This window comes from Stegodyphus dumicola, chromosome 6, assembly GCF_044657685.1.
Source record: "Stegodyphus dumicola isolate Sdum_Otavi_A_Nest chromosome 6, ASM4465768v1".
Lineage (NCBI taxonomy): Eukaryota > Metazoa > Arthropoda > Arachnida > Araneae > Eresidae > Stegodyphus > Stegodyphus dumicola.
In genome coordinates this window covers 166795091-166820476 of record NC_140773.1, presented here as the reverse complement: position 1 = coordinate 166820476, position 25386 = coordinate 166795091, and the positions used below count along the sequence as shown (strand labels likewise).

Here is a 25386-nt window from a genome sequence, read left to right as displayed (position 1 = left end):
GTTTTTCCCCGAGTAAAGTCTACCAACAGCCGCATGATCCGAAAAGACTGTTACTGGCGCTTTGCCGAAGTAAACTCGAAATTTGTGTACAGCCATTAATACGGCTAATGTTTCTCTCTTTGTAGCTGTATAATTCCTTTGTGTGTGATTCAACGTTTTACTAAAAAATGCCAGAGGATAGCTATTTTGCATAAGAACCGCACCCACAGCACAGTCCGACGCATCTGCTGCAATTTCCAGGTTTTCGTCCCCCTCCGGGAATTTCAAAACAGGGGCATTGATGAGCGCTTCTTTTAATCTTTCAAATGCGGTATTTGCTTCCGCTGTCCACGTGAATTTACTTTTCTTTCTTTTAATTACTAACAGGGCTTCAACAATATTGGCGAAATCTTTTATGAATGACCGATAGTAAGAACATAACCCAAGGAAAGAAGAAAGTTTCTTGGCGGTGTTGGGAGGTGGGAAATTCTTGATTGCTTTTATTTTTGAATCTTGAGTTTCTATACCCTTTTGCGAAATTTTATAACCCAGATATTTAAGTTCTTTAGTTGCGAACTTACATTTTGAGGCGTTAATTGTAAGACCGGCCTCTTTTAATAATTTAAATATTTCTTCTAGATCTTTAATATGTTGTTCCAACGTACTACTCGTTATAATTATATCATCTAGATAGATTAAAGTCGATTTTCCTAGGACAGGCTTTAGAACAATGTCCATAGCTCTCTGGAATATTGTCGGGGCCCCACACAACCCAAAGGGCATGCGTAAAAATGCATAAGTGCCCGATTTTGTTATAAACGCGGTTTTATGTATGTCTTCGGGTCTCATAGCTATTTGATAGTAGCCAGACGTTAAGTCCAAACTAGTCATGTATCTAGTAGATTTAATCTTTCTAATAATTTCCTCTATAACCGGCAAAGGGTAAACTGGGAATTTAGTAATACTATTCAGTTTTCTGTAATCGTTAGCAAACCTCCAAGCCCTTTTATCCGAAGGAGGAAACTCGTTCTTTTTCCTATATAGTACGACTGGACTCGCGTACTCACTATTTATGGGCGTTATTATTTTGTTCTTTAACATTTCCTGAATATGTTCTTCGATGATTAGGTCTTTTTGTTTATCATAACGATACGGTTTAGTCCTACAAGTTTTTTCGGCAGTTAACTGTATCTGATGCGTAACTATTTGACAGCTACCAGGTCTTTCTGAAAACAAGTTTGAAAAATTACTCACTACTTGCTGGATGGCTTGACTTTCATGGTCATTCAAATGGCTAAGGTCAACTTGCGGTTGTTCCACAGGTTCCACCACCCTCTGGTCCATCTCCAGCACAATAGAACTGTCCTGAAAATTCAATTTGGCCCTCGCGGCCCTTAAAAACTCCATACCTAAAATAAAAGGATTTTGAAAATGTTTTACTACAAAAATTAATACTTTGAGGCTTTCCTCTTTTACCTGTATGTTTAATGATAATTTCCCGATGCAGTGACAGGTTTTTCCTTGCGCCGCTATAATTTCTGTGTTTTTGTGTTTAAATAATCGTAACCTATAAAAATTCTTTTTGAAGAATGATTCGCTCATAAAATTTCCTTCTGCTCCTGTATCGATGTGGGCTTCTACTGGTACATCGCCCACCAGGACTTGTATAATTGGTAGATGTGAGTTCTTCACGATGACCGTATTTAAGTGTCTTTTTGAGGGTTTTTTTTAAAACTTCCGGGGTCTGGACCCTCGCTTTCACAGGCCCCTCTACTCGTTTAAAGCTTTCCTTTCAACTTCTGCCTTCTGGGTACGCGGACGTTTGTTTTCAAATTTCCTTTTTGGGCCTTGACCTTCGAGGTTCGATGAGTTAGCTTGATAGCTCTTTTCCCCATAAGAGCGGTTTGCATTTCTGGTCTGCTCATTTGAAGATTGCCTTCGGGTACTTTGAGAATACGATGCCCCTCTAGCTTTTTCCGCTATTCTGCGATTTTGAAACTTCACCGCCAATTCGAAGAGCTCCTGCAATGTGCTTGGGTTTCTAATTTCGAAGTAATCTTGAACAGCAGGTAGCAATCTTGGTAAGATTATTTCAATAATCTCCGCGTCGGGTTTCTTCCCATACAGCATATCCGTCAGCTTAATTTTTCGCAGAATAAAGTCCGTTAACTCTTCTATATCCCGTTGATAGAAACTATATAGTTCGGCTTCTAGCTTTGCTCGATCTTTCACTATGGGGAAGGCCTTTAATAACGATTTTTTTGAAATTTTCAGATGTATATGTCTGGCCTCCAAATTCCCCTAATAAAAATTTGCCTATATTCTTCCACCATAGCGCGGCCTGTCCTCTTAGTGCAGATGTGGCGATGGCAACTTTTTGTCTTTCAGGCACAGGGTAGAGCTGAAAGTGATTGTCGAGGTTTTCTAGAAATATTGCCACCGAATTTTTTCCGTCGAAATTGACGTTTGGCTTGATTGACGCTCTCAACGTCTGGACCAGGTATCCAAATCCCTCCAATTGGCTTGCCATTTCTTGTTGTTGTCCCGCGGCTTCCATCCGATTTTCGGCCATTTCAGTTCGACAAGTGTTCGGGCGCCAATGTAAAGTTGCGCGCCTCCAACCTGCACGCAACAAAATGGTTACTGCTGAAACTGGAAATTAGACAGAGTCTTGAGAAGGGTTTAAGTCCCTTTTTATTCAACTTTAGAAATTACAAATGCGTGCTCTTGACGCTCACAATCTACGCCGACCCGGCGGTAAAATAAAAATAGTAAACTGAAAAGAGATAATAACAAGAGACTAACTACGAGGCTCTCTAAACGTAACTGACCTCACCGCGTTCTACAATACCGCTGATAATTCAGCAAACTCTGAATATTACGTTGAAAGATTAACAATTTGCCGAGGCAAGCACACAGGCCGAAACGCGTGGTTCTTCAATTTCTGGCTAACTACCTCCGCGCTCGTGAAGTAAGAACAGCACATCTCGAACTCGTTTCCTTTCTATTTAACTCAGAATACTTCCGCTGATAATTTGAATCCTTGCGCGTTCTACTAAAAATTTACATACTCTGGCATTGGCATCTTACTTTCCAGGGGAAAGTAAGGCTTGACAAGAAAGATATTTTAAAATTAAAATAAATGTTAGTTAAAATAAATATAAGCCCTACAGATTAAACCTAATAACGTCACACTGTAATCAAATTTATTGAATTTTCTAATCGTAGCATGCATTTTAAGGGATTATCAGAGATTTCGAAAGCACGAATTTTAAGGGATTATCAGAATATCGCAATATTCGACGAATACTGAATTCTCCACTTTTTAAATATCCATCGTCAGAGTAAACTAAAGTCGTTTGATTGTACTTACTCTTCAGTTACAACTGTTGAACCAGTGTTTCCGAAGTTTTTAATATTGCCACCATACGAATAAATTAAATTGTGAATCGCATTTACAGTTGGAATTGAAAGTGACTCACAAAGTACAGTTTCTCTTAAAAAAGAAGCTAGATGAATAGGAGATTTAGAAAAAGAGCATTTTAAAAAATAATAATATAAAGTTGATAATAATTAAGAATTTCATTATATACAAATACAGATGTGTATATAAAAATAAATGATTTAAAATATACTCTTTAACTATTTATATTTACTATTAATAATTACTAACAAGTATATACACATAATTAATTATTTTAAATTAGTATGATAAATATATACAATCACTGCTGAATCGTGCGCTATGCTTCTGGAATTTCTGAATTAAATCTTTGAAACCAACAAATTTACCTTTGACAATTAATAAATTTATCAATGGTAATGCATTTGGATATTCCGTATTGGTATTTGGATGTAATTAATGTATTTGGATATTCCGATAAATGCAAGTAAAGCAAGTCCATTCAATCGAGATTCAGATGCTATATTTCTGAATTAAGACTTTGACAATTTACAGCTAGGAAAAAAAAAGCTTTTGTTGGCTAGGACAAAGCTTTCTCAGAAGCTGCCTTGATATTCGAGGTATATTTTCTTCTCATCTTTCTTTCTTTTCGCAAAGAATATATATTCTGAGATTTTATTATAATTCACCTTTATGCAGAATTTCGGAAGAATACTGTTTTTACTTTAGAAACGATCTTTTAGTTCATTGCCAAAATCATCACAGAGTTTGAACATCTCTTCCCTTTTAAATACAGTACTTCATTTATGCAAAGATATACAAAGACTCAGACTTCGTAAATATCTTACGATTATTTCTTTTAAAAATAATTTTTTGAAATCTAAAAAATTTTTGCTTTCCTACGTTTCGGAAGAGGCCAACGCCCAGTCGGTCCCCCATTATGGAACCCCTTTGGAAGGGGGAGTAATGAGATTGATGATTTCGCGCAAACAGGAACGTTTTTGACAACCGCGCAAACAGGAAGACACCATTCATTCTGTGTAGTCCTTACATTCATTGCTTTTAAATTACGCCATAAACGCTGGCTGGTTTTTAAACTTAAGAAATGCCTTTTATTAAATTATTCTAAGTTTAATAAAGTGATCTTTTACACCCTTCTTACGTCTCTATCTGGTTCCTGGACATAATGACAAGTCGCGTACGTTTAGATTAGATTTCAAGTTTAGTTTATGCTTCCAAAAAACGTGAGACTTTATACGGCAATACACTGCAGGACGTTCCAAAAGAAACTGTCTTGCATTGACATAAATTGTAGGGAAAACCACGAAATCCCACGTACCAAACCTCTTCATTGTGAATCGAACTCGGGATGAATTATCTGTATTCAAATATCTTATCTAGACGGCTAGTGACGTGACTCGTGACAAATGGAGGACTACAGGAAAAAGAATTTTTCATGTATTCATCTTAGCTGTGCGCAAAATGCTTTATGATTGAAAATCGAATAACTTTGGAGCTAATATAAATATTGAATATGTTCTGTATCCGGTATATTAACTCCAAATTTATTAAGTATAAATGAATAAATAATGCGGAATAAATTTTGGGGCTAATATATTCCGATCATCCTCATTTGGATCTGTTGGGAGTACATTTTAATATCTAATTATGTGATGATTAGAATGAATAGGGGTTGAAATTAAATTTAGTCATGAAAATTTTTAACCTGACCTTAACTTCTGAAAGAAATTTAAATTGTTACAATGCGTGTTTCGTTGCATTATATTAATAGTTAATTATATGATTTCATTATTTTCGTGATTATTAAAATGAATGATTTTATGTTCGAATTTACTTTCTCCTACATTAAATTACTATTGGTTTTAAGAAATTACTTTTAATATCTGGCTTTGTAGAATTTATTGCATGCTCTAGCCATCGGGATTTTATTTTTCGTTTATTTGTCTGTACATATTATTTATTCATAGTTATTATGGAATACCAGTTTAAGATTTTTTTTAAATACTATAGGAGTCAATACAGCTAAAAATGGTACTGAGTGAATAGCATTGACATAGCCGCTAATACTGTATGGTGTATAGAAACATAAGTTAGATTAGGGTGTTCAAATATGGCAAAACATACAAGCGCTATCAATCGAAAGAGAGGGATGCCTTCATGGAGAACTGATATGGTGAACTGCCTTCATGGAGAACATAAACTGATTGTGTAACATTGCGTCTCGTTCATTCGGTCTCCCAACACTGTTTAAAGTTCAGGTTGGAATTCCTCTTTTACCTTTCAGAGCGACCCTATGTTCTATGGTAATTATTACTCATCTGGATGAGTACTATATCACCCCTCTTAATCTGTAAAAGCAGTTTAGAATCAACCTGTATATCTAATGTAAGGATGCCTTCATACAGGATTTTTAAAGAGAAACCGGCTCATATTCATGTTATACTTCGAGAAACCCGTGAAAGCTTCCATGCAGCCAATCCATTAGTTCGAATTTAAACCCAGTTCGAACTACCAATGTTCAACGGTTTTTCTCTAGGCCGCTGGAAGAAGCGTATTGTTTCTTCTCAAAACATCTCTTTCTCTTTATAGAGCATCGAGTCATAAGCCGTCACTTTTAGTATCAATGGCCACTTATTCTGAAAGTTTTCAGATCTGGATTACTATGTACCTGGCGACTGACTTTTGGCTAATGAAACTGCTTAAATTCAGGGGTAGAAGTCCCTTTGTGACATATAAGTAACGTTAAAAGACACTATTTAATGACATAATGCCTACAGAAATACTTCTTTATGCCATGCATAAAACTTTAGCTCGTTATCATGTCATTATATTTAGCATTTCTTATGATGTATTTTGTGTTATGTCACAAGTAAAGCGTTGGTGAACACAATCGTAGTTAAAACACTGTGCGGCAAAATTCTTTAAGCCCCTTTAAATGCTACATATTTCTGTGCTAAATGAGTTATTTTACTTTGCAGTTATATTGAAATTTTTTAAATACAATTTTTTAAAAAATTTCTCCTGACTTTTGAGTTACTTTTTTCCTGTATAGTAAGTAATATTACAATTTACTTTGTTGTTAAATTAACTGTTACTTATAACGTATGACGCCTACAGTAAAAGGTGAGCTTTAGAATTCACCGTGATAATTAAAAGCAGCGGTTTCATTATTTCGAATTCATTATTTTCCTTCTGGAATGTCAAATTTATGGAACTCGAAAGTTCTAAGAGCAGACATGAGAGAGAAAAACGTTCTTGTATGACTGCAGATTATTACTTAAATTATCACCATGGAAAAATAAATTTTCTTTATTTTCTCCTCCTCTACTGCTGTTTTTAGTTCTAACTTGAGACATAATTATGTTGTTAAAAAGAGCGAAGACGCTGTGCCAGAGCGTACATCTTCCAAAATGCGCGGATGAGAGCTCTCCGGTATGCCGCTTTTATGTAAGAATATTAGCAGTTGTAATTTAGACGCCCTCAACTCACATTCTATCTTTATTTAAGCAGAAACCACATGTTATTACGTAAAGTCTGAATTAATAACAAAAACAAATGTTTCCTTCGTAGTTCTTCAAAAAAAAAAAAAAAAAGTTTTTCTCTCCGTCCTTTGGACCAGTTTCAACTTCTGTCTGACGTAATCCATATTTGTAAGATTCTGAATAATCCATGTGTGGAGGCGTCTGCGTATGAATATATCAAAATACATGATCAACCCAACTACTGCATGTAGAATGTGGAAAAAGAAAGATAATGTAAGGTAGCTAGCTACAATTAATTTTAAATCTAGTTTTAAAATTTTTAGAAGTTCAACAAATCAGCATTCATTTGAAACATAAATGAAGTCATCCTTCCAAATCTGAAACTATATTTTTATGTAATATCACAGTAATAGTATATTACATGAATTAAAAATATGTATGACAAGTATGCTAGTAGCACGTTATATTACTGGATAATTGTGATTGGGAAGACATCCAGATCGACTTAAAATATTCCACTGTTTATCAATTTACATTTCCCATATCTGTAACTTAAGAATTTCAATTTAACTAACATTTTCCCTTTTTTCAATCAGTGGGACCCTTCTAGGTTCCCCGCCCGCTCATCAAGATTCGAACCAGAGTCAGACTGCCAATATTCAGTAGTTCCAATCAGTAGGACACTCTAGGTTCCAGTAGTCCAGCGATTACAACTACCGAAAACTGGCAGTTTGATTCGGTTCGAATCCTGGTGAACGGGCTGCCTGCATGAGTATTTTTATGGATTCCCCATATGTAACGTGAATATAAACCAGTTTACAGAAAGTCCTTTATAAAAGTATCCCATCTCCGTAGCCAAATATCCTCTGCATGCTTTGCTTTGAACAAATAAACAAGCAAACATACTTTTAGATTAAACTTTCAAATATTGGAATATTTGTGATATGACACAATATGTCATGATTATGAGTTGCCGAAATTTTAATCGCAGCTACTCCTTTTAATTGCAAATATTTTTTTTTTTTTTTTTTTTTTATATTTTTATTATAGTAGTTTTCATAGTTTTCCTTGTGTATATCTAAAGCCTGTAAAGCTTCTAAAATTATTTTTCGAATATATAACTCTACATGGTACTTCTTGGTTATTCGCATATCTGGTTTCGACTTTTGGTAAAATTGCCCGTTTTAGGCGTATTTTCAAGTATAATATGACAATAAATAACCCATGTATGCGAATACCATATACGCACATGTTTCAGTATACGCGAATTTAAACGCGTTATATTTAACGAGTATTTCGATAACAATATCTCTTTGGTGTAAAATTAATATATATATATATATTACTTATATAGATTCTTTGCTTTTGTCTGATAAAGTGCTTCTTTTTTTAATTATTTACGAACAGAATAGCACCTATGAACCGTAAAGGCAATCGAAAAATGTTTTTTTATCAATGCAGAAAGCCGCGAATAATTTGTCATCTTTTCGTGGGAATGTAGATAATTAAAGTACGCTCTAAATTATTAATATTTCAGACTTTTGAAAGCTTTAACTGAAGGGATAGTTAAATAACCCGGCTTTTCTGGTTTTAATTTATTTTAACTTATTTTTAAGTATTACAAATCAAAATCTTTTTTATATTGCGTCCCTGACTTTTTATATGGAATGTCCCTTAATTTTACATTAAAAAAATTATATAAAATTAACAAATTTATGCGTAACAGAGTGTGATTTGCGTCTAAAGACTTAATACAGAGCCCTCCTGAGAGTAAAAGGTCATAAAGTACATATTAATTCAAATTTTCACCGAACTGTTCCTTTGATTTCGTAAAAAAATGCGAGTATAGTAATAAATCCTTTAAAAGAAAAATCTGAGTTCACAGTGGCCTTTAATAACAGCAGCTTTTATTATTATTATTATCACTATTTCATAATACTAAGAGCGCTGTGTGTCTGAGAAATTTTGAGCTAAAATTTATTCTTGTGCCGTAAAAAAATCCGCTCTTTATGTGTCAATGATACTCTGATACGTCAGTTTATTGCCTTTGTTAAGGTTTTTGAAAAATGTCCAAGTGAAACACCATGCAGCTGAGAAGCTTTATTGTATTGTTAATGATTAACCTTCTTCGTAATGCAAAAGACTAATAATTACTATTATTATAAAAAATTTTGTAGCATCTTTCGTCAGCATTGAGTTACAAATTTCATAATTTCTTACTAACCTACGATATTGATGTTGCTCTTGTCACTGAAACGTTTGCGACACCTTGTGTGAATATTAAGATCGCAAATTACAACTGTTACAGGTGTGACAGACTGAGTCACCGTGGTGGGGGGGGCCGCTATTTACGTTAAGCACTCCTTGCAATCATGCCTGATTAGCGAAGATAGAGGAAACGGCTACGAAGCTGTTACAGCTTCTGTTTCATTACCAAATTATGGCATAATTTATTTCATTGCATTGTATAACCCTCCACACATTCCTATTGATGAGCATAAACTCGCTCAATTGTTGCCTAATTCAGAACATATCATCTTAGCTGGCGATCTCAACGCGAAGAATGTAGAGTGGGATTGCAGACGCACCAACAGAAATGGAGAACTTTTACTAGAATTTATTAATAATTATCCTATTTATTTTTATGCTCCTACTGAATATTCCTATCTTCCTGATGACCCTCGTAAAGGAGACATCCTGGATGTTCTTCTTACCACCACTTCAATCCCGATTTATCTTGATGTGAAAGTTGAATTAACTTCAGATCATGTGCCGGTTTTAGCTATGCTTGGTACAAATAAAAACACTGACGAAAGATTTAAAATCACTACGGACTGGAATAAATATTATAATTTCCTCATTGAAAACCCTCCGGCTATTAAGCAACTTAAAACAAAATTTGATATTGACTATGCAATTGATGTTCTCAATAATAGCATACTTAGTGCATATAACAGGGCTACTAAGAAAATTCCTGCTGATAAGTACAGTGCTAGATTGCCTAGTAACATTAGAAACCTGATTACACAAAGAAACAAACTACGCAAAAGATGGCATATTGCCTGGGATCCTAGGATCAAAAAATAGTTAAATAAACTAAACAGAGAAATTAAGAAAAGTATTTATAAACACAGAGATGAGTCTTGGAATGCAAAAATCGAAACATTCAATGAACCAAATAATGCATTCTGGTCTTTTGCAAGGAATCTTCGAGGCAAAAAACCGAACAATAAACCAATTTACGGTGATAATATTATAGCTGTCACTAATAAAGACAAAGCCAATGTAATGGCTGACTTTTTAGAAAAACAATTTGTTCCTAACCAAGATCCAAGCGACCCTTTATTTTCATATGACACTAGATATTTTATTCAAGACTGGATTAATGGCCCGGGACCCAAAAACAAGACTAATTATACTTCACCTAATGAAGTTAAGGAGATCATCAAAAGAATGAAAAATAGAAAAGCTCCCGGTTTTGATAACATCACCAACGTCGCCATCAAAAACTTGCCTATTAATGTTATCACGAAATATGTCAGCATTTTAAATGCCTGTCTTGAAAATAATTATTTCCCAGATAAATGGAAAACTGCTAAAGTAATTTTATTACCCAAGCCTGGTAAAAATGCTACCTCCCCGGAGGGTTACAGACCAATTAGCTTACTGCCCGGTCTGGGCAAAATCTATGAACGAGTTACCTATAAGAGAATCGAGCCTTACATGGATAAGATACCTCCTGAACAGTTTGGCTTCCGTAAGAAATTGTCTACGACCAAGCAGCTTGTCCGACTATGTGAATACATCGGTTCTGCACTTTTCAAACATCAGAGTGTCGCCTTACTCATGCTAGACGTGGCGAAAGCTTTCGACCGCGTCTGGCATGAGGGGCTTATTCTCAAGCTAATATCCTTGGATTTTGACAGAGATCTGATATTACTCATTTATTCTTTTATTAAACACAGAAAATTCTTCGTCAATATTGGTAACGACAACTCTGATCCCAGAAGACTCAATGCTGGTGTAGCTCAAGGATCAATTTTGGGACCAATTCTTTTTATATTCTATGTTGCTGATTTCCCTAAAATTTGCACAGACTCTAATTTTTATTTAAGATGTTACGCCGATGATACGGCGCTTGCATACAAGTCTCACAATCAAGAACTTGCCATTTCTAAATTGCAGGATAAAATTCCAGAAATTGAGCAATGGTGCACGAAATGGCGCATAGCCATCAATGCACAAAAATCCCAGCTTATTATTATTGGAAAAAGGCACTCTAGAAGTCCATTTGTAAACAAAATTAAAATCTTTAATGTTGAAGTTCCGCTAGTGAACAAAGCTACTTATCTTGGAGTTATTTTAAACAATAAATTCACATGGAAAGACCACATCCAAAAAGTTAGAGGCAAAACAGTTGCGGCTATCAAAGATCTTATTCCATTAATCGGAAAAAATTCAAAACTTGACCTACGAAGAAAAAGACATATTTATACTGCCATTATTCGGCCTATCTTTTCTTACGCGTCTCCAGCCTGGGCGACTTATTCGAAAAATGAAATCAAGAAGCTACAGATCACTCAAAACAAATTTTTAAGGCAAATCACGAACGCTCATTTTTATGTTTCCAATGAAACTCTGCACAGAGACTTAAAAATAGAGAATATCGAAAATTTTCTCCATAATGCAAATCGGAAATTTTTTGATAAGGCGAGAAATTGCTCGTACATGAATCATTTTAAGGTTTTTGACTACACCGTATTTCCAGAAGATATTAAAATCAGACCATTAGCGGCCTTCCTTACCAGGGACACTAATTTTCTTACTTAAACTATCTTTCATGAAACTTCATCTTTTGTATATATTGTACATAAATTGTCGTATTATAACTCGTATTATATTGTATTTTGTATTGTATTTGCTCACTTTTGTATTTATCGTATGTAATAATAAATTGTTTTTTGCAAATATATCATGATTTATAGTAACATACCTTTCAGGAACAACTTTTACCCTAACACTCCACACGTTGCTGCCTCTCCTGGTCTTAGGCTTTAAGTTCGATTCTCTGCTTGTGGCGTCATGTAGTCACCCCCTCTTTTTTCATTTCCTATTGCCTCCTATTACTCGGTCCAGACACTTTTTATGTCATGTGCCCTATGGGCGTACTTGTCATGAGCCGGACACGTTGCATCACATGCAATATTTCGGCATAATTTGTAATGAATGAATGAATGAATTACAAACCGTATATGCAAAATGAAATCAGTTCGTGTAGTTAAGTTATTTTTTCATTACAACCACGTTTGCTTAGATTATTTGAATATGGAAAAGTACGCGAAGATTATCTACTTAAAGGGAGGGGATGCCTTTGTGGACAAGCTCTTAGGAAAATTGGCTCGTATTTACGTTACACGTGGGAAAAACGAGAAAACCAACTATGCAGCCAGCCTGTTCGCCTGAGATCGAGTCCCGTATCCAGCGGTTTTGACCTGATCATACTCGGATCGTCGGATCTTGTGATTTGGTCAAATCAATGGTCAACTTGACATGTGTAAGCATTTGAAATGCATAACAGTACGGAAGGTAAATTCTTCTGGAAAGGAGTCACTTTTTCATAGATCAAAAACTTTATTCTTCTCAACAGTTTCCTCTAAATTCAGTTCAACAACTAAGTCAGCTTTTAAATTTATTCCTATATTGAATATTAATAGCCAATGCAGTTCTTTTTAAAAATCATTTATCTTATTTCAAATTAAGAAGAAGTAAAAAATAAATGAAATGTCAGAAAAACTAAAAAAAAAAAAAAAAAAAATACTCAAAAGTCGATTTTTATTTTATCATTTATAAAATAATGCGAAATGGTTTCTTTCTAATACTGCAACACCACAGTGGTAAATTAAAGAAGTGACTTACATGTACGAGACACACGCCAATATTAAGTGTAAAGTTATACAAAAATGAGCCCTTTGTTGGGGTTTGTATTTTAGAAAGCTCTATCGATTTCGAAGGATCCTGTTGTCTGGCTACCTTTGAAACCGATAGAATATATAAAACCACTGCCAATCTGATGTTGATATTTGCCACATTTTGTATTATTAGTGGAGAAGTTTTTTTTTTTTAATTTTCTGCTGGAAGTTTACAACTGGCGTGATATTTAAAGCAATTTTCTGTGGATACGATCTTCTTTACCTGCATGTCAGTTCGTTTGATACTCTATTTTATTATTACTTCTGATGGGTTTTCTCTTCATTAGTCGTGATGTGTAATGTCGCCGTTTTACACGTTATTCTGCTTTGATTGCTGTCACATGGTAGTTCATTAACATGATATTAATTTAATAATTAATATTCTACCCTTAATTCTTCTTTTATATCTAAATTTTGAGAGTAGTTTTTAGTCGCTGTATTTAATTTTTTGAAGTAATTTATATGGAACTCTGCGAAGTAAATTTTCAAAATGCATTTGTGTTAGTATTGGATTGTTGTATAGTTGTATAGTATATAGTAAATATATTGGAAATGTTAGGACGCAGTCACGTGAAACTGTGTTTATTGAAAATTACAAAAGTGACCTTAAAAAGTCAGAGATTAGAGGTGTTTTTTTTCTATGTGTAATGTAAATACGAGCCAGTTTTCCTTAAAAAATGCTTCCACTAATGCAATCCTTCTCTTAAGCAGATATTTCTCCCATGCTTTGTCATATTCAATTAAACAGGCGAACATTCTGGAAAACGTTAAAGGAAAACAAAACCCAAACTCCGATGAAGCTGAAAAAGATCATCTACACCGCGTATGCCAAAAACTGTTTCCACATCATGTAAAATGATTCGTGATGCCAAGCTTTACGCTTGGTCATGGGGCTATGTATCAACAGTAACATCGATAACAGAAACATAAATTTAATATGTAAAATTCTTTTATTGGAAAACTTTGTACTTGAGTTGTAAAGTTGTTTTTATTACAAAACTTTGAGACTTCAGCAGATTATTTTCTTGATTATTTACTAAAGAAATATTGATTATATTATCTCCTAATATAAATTTAGTAGAAGTATCAAAAAGAGTGAACCCATATGTAGGAAATTTAATTCCGAAAATTGTGTTTTAAAGTAACTTGAATGTAAATTATTTAAAATGTTTTACGGGGACTTAAATTAAGTGATGAATAACAAAATTTCAAACTTTGAAAAAGAAATTAAATTAAAAGCAAGTAATTATCGCTATTGATCGGAAATTAGTTGACTTTTCAAGGGGAACAAACCAACTCCCGTTCAATGAACAATAATTAATAAATACGAAGGTGTTTCGTCTTTTACTCAAGTAAGAATGGTCATGCCAAACTGGCAAATGAGGTTAGGCCAAATAATTCCGTGAAGTGATGGGATTTAGAACCAAAGTAGAGTACCAAAGAACTCATTCTGAATTAAACATTTTCGCTAATACAAATTTTGAGTGAAAAGCAATATATTAGGAAATAAAATAATCATTATTTCTTTAGTAAGTAAATTATTATTATCTTACTTTGCAGCTATTGCGCAAGTATTAGAAAAACTTGTTTTCGAACTAAGTAAATTTAAGATCATACAACATTTTCTTGATTATTTATAAAATGCAATGGAAAGGAACTGGGACGATCGCTGATAACAGCTTTTAATGAAAAGTACACGATACACATCCTTTCTAAATAGGTGACTCTCGGGCTGACAATTAGTACTTTATGAATATTGAATTACATAACTTTTCAATATTTTATTGAAACAAAAATTAATTTTGCTTTTATTACTTAACATTTTACACTTGTTTGAAGGTGTTAGTAAGTTGCTTTTAAATAAATAACTAAAATATAATTCAAAGCCTCTGTAGCTTTATCACACCTACCTAGAAATATAAATGATTCACATAATTTCCTCTGTTATTTTTATCCTGTTTTAATTGCAAAATTCTTTTCATGGCAGTGGTTTGACCTTTGCGTGACTGCCTGTTTGTAGAATTTCAAATGGCAGATGAAATTTAATAATCGGAAAACTTGATCATTTGGGTGGCACGATCTCGTGAAAGCTACCATCTTTTGAAAGTTTTTTAAGTACTTGCATTTATTATTCATACTGGCAGTAAAGCTTTGACTTCTAATGAAAAAGTAAAACATGTCTATCACGATTCTCAGAACAAGTGCCTTAGCATTGGGTGGTACAGACTTTTTTAAATGTACATTAAATTCCTGTGGGTGAGTCCACTTATGAACCATTGTTGCAATTTCTATGCATATTTTAAAGATGTTTTGGTATTTATGCAAATGAAAAGGCTATCTTAGTTTGGTTTTTATTCTTTGTTGACATTTCGTGACTGTCCACCTTATTGAGAATGTGCAGATCATGAATTGAAGGTACTGCAGATTTATTTACATAAAATGCAAAGATTATCTCCTTTGATAACGGGTTTTGTTGGCATACTATGAGAGCATCCGCCCCATTGAGATTGTGAAGGAACTCAAATAAGATGCGGTTAGTAAATCATTAAGTAGAGTCCATGAATTCCATGAATAAGACACAATAACACGCCGAATAAATACTAATTCAGAAGTCAAACAACAAAACTAGTCATGTGAAAATTTTGTAAATATAACGCTGATTTTTGTTGTTTGACTTCTGAATAGAGTCCATGAAACAAACAGGAAGACCTTGCATGTGCATTCCAGTTTAAATGGCAGCTTTGTGTGTGTGTGATTTTGTTTAAATTGAAAAGGACACTTATAAAGCTCTGATTGATTACAGAAAGAAATCATGTGGAACTCTTTTTCGCTTTTCAAAAAGCCTATACAAAGTATGCCATAAATAAGAACCAAAAAAGAGTATCTTATGTCTTTGACTTTCTTAATCTTTATTCCTTTATTTGAATCATAATTACATTACTTTTAGCACTCTACTAGAAAGAAAGCTAATAAAAATCGTATCAAAAATGTAATATGTAAAACGCCTGTAAATGGCAGTTGATGTTTAAAAATTCTTGTCGTGTTATATTATTCCCCCATGTTTTCTTTTGCATTTGATTCGGTGCGTATATGCAGAAACATTTACAGATATATAGACTAATCTTTGTTGTAAAGTTGTTCATTTGCTAATTGCAAATGTCGCGACAAACGTTTTTAGAGAACAATTTAAATTTTTTACGCGAATTAAATTAACGTGGTCCTGCTTTTAAGCCCCGTTGTAGGTTTTGATCCATCCTCCAGAGTGTTCTACATCGAAATAGGGGCGGAGCTGCACAGTAAGCCTTAATACATGTACGAACAATGGTGAAACTCCAGTGTTGCGTCCGGGCCCACCAGCGGCCGAGCGGTAAAGTCGCTGAACACTGGTAGTTCGGTCCGAGGTTTGAATCCCACGAACGGGCTAGCTGCATGGGCGTTTTCGTGGTTTTCCCCATGTGTAACGTGTATACGAGCCAGTTTCCCTTAGAAAGTCCTCCACGAAGGCATCCCTCCCTTTAGGCAGATAGCCCTCGTGTGTTTTGCGATAATTAAATGCACACCAGTGTTGCGTCCATTTTATCCGATATCTTTAAGTCTTGTTGAAATCACCGAGATCTCTGAATTTATTTTTTCTAATAAAAAAAGGCCCATCCTATTTTGAGTGTATGTGGAAGAATGCTGTTTTTATAATTAAATTTTTATTTATTATTTCCTAAGATATAAACAGTGAGTAATGAAAAAAAAATTGCATGGCATGTTTCATCAAAAGTTAGATTATCATCAATAATAAATTGGATATTAATAAAAAAGAGTGACAGTAATATTCTAAATATGGTAATATTCAGTTTGGGTACAATATTCAAATACGTCAACTTCTGTTCTGTAAAAGAATGCTTTATTAATTAAATATTTTCTGAAACCGTTTTCCTTCACCTTATTTTTTTATTATTTATTGAACTACAGATGCTCTCGTTTCCTTTTAAATTTATTCATATTTATAGTATTACAAATTCTATTGCATTGAATCCTATTCTCTTCGCGCATTACACCGTGCCCACTTCCGAAATCACTGGTTCAAAATGTGATAACCAAGTTGTGGCGAAAAATGAAAAACTTTGATTATAGCGCAGTTATTTCCTCATTTCTCCTAGCTATAAATAACAAAATATGGACATGTCAAATAACTGATGTCGCGTTGCATCTTCGCAGATAAACATTGGAATTTAATGTCCGTTGTCCTTCAGAGCAGCAGAACACTAGGCGTGGCGTAGCCAGTATCTATCAGCTTAGCAGAGTTGTAATGCAAGGCAGCTCGAAGGCCGTTTGCTTCCCTTATTATGAAATAGTTTTAGATAGAAAGAACGTCTGTTACGCGAGTGAAGATGTTTGTTAATGTACGTACTGAGAAACATCTGTGTCTGAAGTCTGAGCTGTATGTCATTTAATAAGTTATTTAGACGTTACAACCGGAAAAAGGTCAGTTTTTGTATCAGCTGTTTTTTTTCCTTTCTTTTTTTTTTTTTTTTTTTTTTTTCCTGCCTAACTTATATGTAGTAAATCTAGTTTCGCTTTGTTTATGGAACTGCCTGGTAACAGAATTTAATTCTGGTAAGATTTCAAAGCAGTGTTTGTTTGAAATATTATTATTATTATTATTATAGGGACTATTAAGACAGACTCGTAGTTCTTGAAAGCACAAGCTTGCTGTAATGTAGTAATTAAACTAAATCAATACGTTCGTGTTCATATAAGAGTATAACACAGAAATATTTATGTGTCTCTGTCATAGTGCCCTTCTGTATAAGAAAAAATATAATAACATAGACGCATTTAATGTGCTTTTAATATAAAACATCTCAGAGAAGTTTCTTTGTCGTAATTTTAAGTAGCTTAATATTAGTTGAAAAGAAAATGTTAATTTATTTTCAAGTTAAAATTTCTCTTTTTGTAAAATGTAATAGATGGAGCAACAGTGCAACTAAAGCTTTTTTTTTCACTCTGAAATTGATTCCGAGTTCAAATATCTACGATAATTAATGTGTTAGGTATTCAGAATGGAATATTTTGTTAATTTTCTGACAAACGTTAAGGTATTTTTTATTGCATTAAAAAATAATTTCAGTATGGCAGTGACGTAAATATGTGTTCAGTATTTTATTTCTTGATAAATTTCTTGTTAACATAAAGCTTTTAATGAAATGCATGATATGCAAAAAGAAATTAAATTTAAAAAAAAAAGGAGATATGTTGAAAAGTTCACCTTGTTAGCCGAAGTATGAAAGTTACCTGTGTTCGTATATTTGTGATACCAGTACTTATCAAAAATTTTAATTAATTCATGTTTTCTGTCTGCATTTACTTTTAGGATTATCACTGTCACTACTTCTGTTATAAATCTGATACATACATCCCTAAACTTGCATCATCCATATTGAAAATATATGTGAACTAAACGTAATGCAGATTCAGATTTTAATTATAATAAACAGTATTGTTCTATCGATGATTTTTTACCAATTTTAGAGTTTTTATTTTGTGTTATTTCAGCAGTTGATTGCTTTCATTTGCATAATTTTTACTCGTCAATACAAGTATCAAAATGACATTTGAACATACTGCAGTACAAGGTGTTGTTCCAGCATCACAGAAACCTCAGATTTTTAGCTTTCTTTGAACAGTATAGTGTAATAAAATGCTTACAAAAATTCAACTAAGAATAAATCCTATAGCCGGAACTATCCGGTTAATAAAGGAAGTTCACAGCGTAAGAACAATGTTCTACTTAACTAATGCGGATAAGAATCCATGAAATCATAAGACTGTGCTAGTGGCCCTTCCAGGTATACTACTTGGTCACAAAAATGCAAACCCGAGCGAGAAATTGTAACTTCATGGACTTATAGTCGGCCGGTAGACTATTGATAACTAGAAAAGCAATTCTCAATCCGATATTCTCTATTCCTTTTGTGTCATTATCGTTGAAGAAGTCAAGTTTGGTTGTGTATCGAAAAACGAAAAGCTTTATATGGTATACCATCAATACATTAAAGGCCATCTTCATTATGATATGGTCCATAAAGTTCGTTGATTCCGTCTGACTTCCCCTTGAATACTACAGGGCATGTGTTGGTTTTTGGAAGGTTCCGTCCATTCTTGACTCCTTTTTTCCATCTAGAATGAGTGAGTGACGGAAGAATGCCGGCACATTCTCTCTACCATATTTTAATTGGTATTTATTGTTATTATTAGTTGGTATTTTTCATCTAGGCAAAAGTGCTTTCACCTGTGTATTTCGTAAGCAGCTGATTTCCTTAGTTCTAAAACGATTTCGAGATCATAGCAATGCTTTCGGTACACATAAATGCTTTCGGCCCATCAAGCTAATTCTTCGAACATCTTCGGTGGCAGAAAAGAGTAGAGAGAATGTTTCGTGCTCGAAACGAGCAAGTATCCTTTAAACAGCAGTTGTATATTGCAGAATGTAAAAGCTGCCTACGGTAGAAATGCGTTTAAACAAGAAATGAAAAAGTTAAATTTTTCTTTCGAATATAAGAATATTATAGGATTCAAAAGAATACTCTATAATATTCTTATATTCGAAAGAAAAATCAGATGTTAATAACAGGTCGGGATTTCTAAAAGTGAACTAAATGATTAGAGATCCCTTTTAAATGTATGTAATGATATTGAACTGTAGAAGAATAAGTCAGAATAAAATATACTGTAATATAGTATTTTGTAGCAATAATGAAAGTAAAAATAATGTTTTCTGTAAGCAGTAATGAATTATGTTATAATTATAAATAGAGTAATGTATTGCAGTACAAGTCATGGCTTTTGAAAGTAATAATGAGTGAGTGAGTTATTAATAAAAATTGTTTCAAGAAGAATGGTAAGCTTTTAAAAGGAAATGGCAACTATATTTAAAATGTTATCATTGTCACTAATTTTTATTCCTGCTTAGTGTGCTGTGATGTTGAATACATCTTCGCCTAAATACGTCACGGCCAAATACATGCTTCAAGCACTTAATTTTGGGTAAAAAAGTTATCTTCTCAGGTGGAGCTCATTTCAGCTTGAATGGATATGTTAACAAACTTGTCTTTTTTTGTGTAAGAACAATCCAAAAGAGATGCGCGAAAAGCTCTTGCAATGGCATGGCGTCATCGACCACCACTCCCTTTGTTTTTCTTCAAAACGAGGGAGGAGATGCTGTTACAGTGATTATAAAAATGCTGTTATAGTGACTATAAAAATGCTGTTACAGTGACTATTATAGTAAGCGATAAAGATTGATGGTAACATTTATTTTGGGGGAGGAGGGGGTTCAAATTTGGAGGACATCTAACATCTCTCGATGTATAGCAGAAAACGTGAAAGGATAGTTTCACGAAATACGAATCACGAAATTCTTAATTGTCTTCCCAGAAATTGTGATTGAACTCCTTTAGATTGCTTTCTATGGGTTTATTCAAAAAAATATTATTATTTATTTATTTATTAAAGTAAATCACGAAAGTTGAGTTCGTAACATAAAGCCCGAGTTATTGCATACATTCATCGATCGCATGTGTGCACCAAGTCAAGGTGAACACTTAAATGAAGTTTACCTCAAAACATCGTGTCAAAATAATATACAAAATTTGGTTGTATCTAAAAAAGTTTTTATTTCATTTTCATTCATATCATTCTTATTGGAAGACCCTGCATAAATATTTCACAATGTAATACAATGTGTATAATATTTAATGAAGTTAATGATGTAAGATGTAAGATATTGTAAAATTTCTTATTTTAAACATTTCAGATAAAACAAGTTATATTTATGATCACTAATGCATGTGAAAGAAAATGTCAATATTAACTGCAAATATATGTGTAAATAATATCCCTGCAAGTGACACTGCATTAACATGTAATGCTTAATAATTTTTTTAAATATTCATCTATAGAGCAGGGTTGATCTCTGATTTGAGGTGGGTTTTTCTCAGCATACGTTTCTTGATACAGCGTTCTTATGTGATGTGTAAGATCATGCGCCCTGAGCGGTGCAGGCGTGGGACACTTCACTTCTGGTCATCGTTGGGATTTGAGATTATAGATTAACTACAACTGAACGTTGTAGTACTAACGTTGGAACACACCTACTCACTATGGTACGTAACTCATATCCCATTTTGAGGCTAGAATGCTGTCATCACAGATTTACTTGGATGTTATTGGATCTTTAAACTTTAATTTGCGGAGTCATTTCAGAATGTTTGGATTGCAAGAGAAGAAACGTTATCGTTATTTCTTTCATTTTCTTCCTTATGTGATCCTTGATACTCTATTTTTATAATTTTTTTTAAATTCCTAATGACTTATTTTCATCGTTATAAAGTTTATTTACGTCATTTCTCTTGAAACTATTCGTAAAATCTTTTTCTTTAGTTCTTAAACGTAAATATTGTGTTTATCCCTTGTGGAATCAGACTAAGCACGTGTTATCTTAGTGAACACCGATGTGAGCGTTTTATGTTCATCATCATTTCTAAACGTTAGATATATCTAAAAATCATATATATTATCAAATGCTTTCACATCAAGAATTTTTCAAGTTCGTTGACATGTTGAGAATGAAATTATCTTCTCACGTATCTGTTTACAGTATTCAGAGCATGTACGAATACAACAAAGGCGTTGCCTTCAAATTTTCCAACCGTAATCTGAAACGGTTGGTGTTGTTTTTTATCACCAGTGTGTTAAATTCTTCTAAGCGTATCCGCTAGTAAATCGCCCTTTGTATTTTATGTTTTTGAGGTAAATTTTTCGCCCTGCGGGTTTTTATATGAAATCGGAAAGCGAATTATTTGAAAAACGACTCTTTGCATTCATGACAGAGACACGTGAACTTGGCTATCATTTCAAATAATGAATGCTTACCGTATTTATTCGTGAATTAATTAAAAGAATAAAGGCCTCTAACAATAACTTACATTTTATTTATTGCTTGGAAAAGTTTCTTTATCTTATCTTATCCAAAGCAACCTATTTGTTGTATTGCATTTGTCAGAAACATTATTTTTCTAATTACGAAAGTTAAATTATTTTTAATACCGAAAGACTATTTAATTGTATACTACCGTTTCTTTGAGAAAGCAGATACGTGAATATTTCCAACACGTCCAACTGTATTAATTAGGCATATAAATTATTTTAGAACAATAATAGAAAAGTTTTAAAGTAAATTGAAGTTAATTTTTCATCTAATTTACGATATTAAGTTGTGTGTAAGTCCAAACGTGCATTATATTTAAATAAAATTCAAATTTTAATTGCTGTTGGTTTTATAGAAATTAATCTGTGCATTTTGTTAAGTTTAGGATTATATATCTTTAGATTGCCAATAGATGGCGGTAGTGTTTGTTTGTAAAAAGAAACTGTGATGTCAATTATGTATATGTATCAGTTCATCTTTGGTGTTCGTGAATAAATGTTGTGTGGAAGAACGCTCCTCTGTTTATTACTTTAACTGCGATCCAGTCTGATTTATTAGAGATTTACACATATTTTGTTTATGGTGCCAGCAAACCGGGATTATTACGAACCAGAAAATCGACAGACTGAATATTTCGAAAATGGAGGGCGTTCTTGAAAATTTGAAAAAGAAACGATCGGTTGTTAGACAATTAACTACGAAACTGATAACCAAAGTCGAATCGAATTTAGCAAATAACATTCCGCTAAATGAGAAAATTGAGATAATCGAGGATTTATATGAACAGTTAATTGAGAAAATCAATGAACTGAAAAGTTTAGATTCAGAAATAGAAACGAAAGTAACTTCGGAGGAGATTGAAAATGAAGTTACCTTAAGTCAAGAATACCAGGATAAAACTGTTATATGGAGAAGAAGAATGCAACGATTTTTGAAGAAGAATTCGAAATCTTCTAGAACAGTTCATCAGAACAAAACGGCTAATGTTGCACTTCCAGTTGAAACGAAAACAGTGAAGTTACCACGTCTGCAAATCGGAACTTATTACGGAGATTCGTGTAAATGGTTAGACTTCTGGAACCAGTTCGAAAATACAATTCATAATCATAGTGGATTGAGAAAAACTGAAAAATTTGCGTACCTAAAATCCTTACTTGGAGGTAATGCTTTAGCTGCCATTTCCGGTTTCGCTTTAAGTGACCAGAATTATGATTCCGCAGTAAAAATATTGAAAGAACGTTTTGGAAGACAAGATGTCGTTATCACTTCGCATATGAATAAATTATTATCCCTTGAACCAGTGGGAAACATTTCAAATGTTAAAGCACTGCGTAAGCTGTAGGATGAATGCGAAGTCAACATTCGAAGTTTAGAATCGTTAAACGTTACTTCTGGAAGCTATGGAAATATTCTCTGCCCTATCATTTTGCAGAAATTTCCAGAGAAATTAAATTTGGAATTTAATCGAAGTCGAAATATGGAAGCAGGATTTGTTATAAAGGAACTTATAGAATTCTTAAAAAAGGAAGTTAACTGTCGAGAAGCTGCAAGTTTAATGAACTCTGAGAAAACGAATCAGAAACCATACTTTCGTCAAAATGAACAACGCACGAAAGTTTATCCGAATTATAAACCGAAAGTTCCGACTGCTTCAGCTTTATCAACAATTGGATACAAATGTATATTTTGTGACAAAGAAGATCATACGAAATATAAATGTACTGAGGTGAACGCTGATGAGAAACGCAACATTTTGAAATGTACAGGAAAATGTTTTCTGTGTTTTGGATGTAAATATTTAGCTATCAACTGTAAGAACAAACAGTTTTCCTGCAAAAAGTGCCGCGGTAAACATCATGAAAGTGTGTGTGTAAATCCCACATCAGCTGTCTCCAGTGTAAAAAATAAGGAAACTGAAACATCGGCAGAAATTGTTCAAAATTCTTCTGCCAAAACTGGATCTAATATTATGCTTCAAACGGTGTATGCTGTGGCTGAGGGCAGAAATAAGAACTGTATTGTGAGATGTCTTCTGGACGGCGGTAGCCAAATCTCTGCAATTCGAGAAGATTTATCAAGAAAATTCCAGTTACCAGTGAAAGGAGAAACTGTTTTAAATCTGCATACCTTCGGTGAAAAGAACGGGAAACATTGGCGTCGAAAGAAAGTTGAACTTACGCTCCGAAATATTAATGACCCTGAAAAATACATAAATCTCGAAGTCATCGAAGTACCAGTCATAACAAATGCCGATATACGAGTACCAGATGTAGAAATGAAATCCAAACTCCAAGCATTCGGCGTCACTTTGACAGACTGCGGCGGCGCCGATGGAATGAATCATATTTCCGTTTTAATCGGCGCGGACATTATGTGGAAAATAGCAAGAGAAGAAATAAAAAGGATAAACAGAAATGCCGTAGCTATGAAAACCTTGTTTGGGTGGTGTATACAAGGCAAATTTCCTTCATCAGACTTTCAAATCCATGATGCGTGTTTAAACGTAAGTGTAGAAGAGAAACTTCTAAAAGGCGTCGAATCGTTTTGGGATATTGAATCTATAGGAATTAAAAATATTTCTGACGAAGAACAAAATGAAATGGCCTTGCAAATATTTAACAACTCGATTACACAAAAGGGTGATAGATACGAAGTTAGACTTCCATGGAAAGATCAGAATGTGACTTTAAGAGACAATTTTAAGAATGCTGAAAGACGATTTTTAAAGCTGATCGAACAATTTAAATCAAACTTGAACTTTTATGCGCAATATAAAGAAGTGATTGACTATCAGCTTAAGGAAGAAATCATAGAAAAGGTCGATCTTGGTACTCCATCTGGGAGACGAACTTACTACATACCTCACCGTGCTGTCATCCGTGAAGATCATAATTCTACGAAACTTCGCATTGTTTATGATGCATCTTCAAAGGAAAAAATCATGAATCTCTAAATGATAATTTACTACAAGGACCAAATCTTCTTCCTGAACTTTTGAAAGTTTTAATAAATTTTCGACTTTATCGAATTGCATTTACGTCAGATATTGAGAAAGCGTTTTTACAAATTTCTGTTGCACCTAAAGATCAAGATTCAATGCGATTTTTGTGGATTGATGAGAATTAAAGTTTGAACAATCCGAGAATTCAAGTTTATCGGATGTGTCGTGTAATGTTTGGAGCAAAATCAAGTCCATTTTTGCTGAGCGCTTGCATTAAGCATCATATAAAGAAATTTGAAGACATCCATCCCAGAACTGTAGAAATGTTAGAAAACTTCATGTATGTTGACAATTTTATTGTGATCAGGATCAGATACGGAGGAGGAAGCTATACAGATATATCATGAAGCCAATGATATAATGAAAAGGCATCAATGACTTTGACCAAATGGAATTCTAATTCGAATACTATAAAAAACCAGTATAAAACAATGACAACTTCGTTAGTTTTAAATTGCCTGACTGTGATTCCCCCTCAAAGATTCTTGGACTTCAATGGGATACAATTAAGGATATCTTCTGTTTTAATGCTAAAGACGTTATTGATTTCA

At 33.7% G+C, this 25386-nt stretch overlaps 1 protein-coding gene across 7 annotated transcripts in view; it reads left to right on the top strand.

The window, feature by feature from the left end:
• Positions 1-25386, top strand: part of LOC118193901 (leucine-rich repeat flightless-interacting protein 2-like) — a 212760-nt gene that overhangs the window by 121472 nt on the left and 65902 nt on the right. Inside the window, exon 1 of one of the 7 annotated variants that reach the window (XM_035365061.2) lies at positions 17165-17330. The exons of the other annotated variants lie outside the window; for them this stretch is intronic. Coding sequence (XP_035220952.1) covers positions 17289-17330 — 42 coding nt within the window. The 5' untranslated portion in view covers positions 17165-17288. Of the gene's footprint in view, positions 1-17164; positions 17331-25386 lie in introns of those variants that run through there. 7 annotated transcript variants of the gene reach the window in all.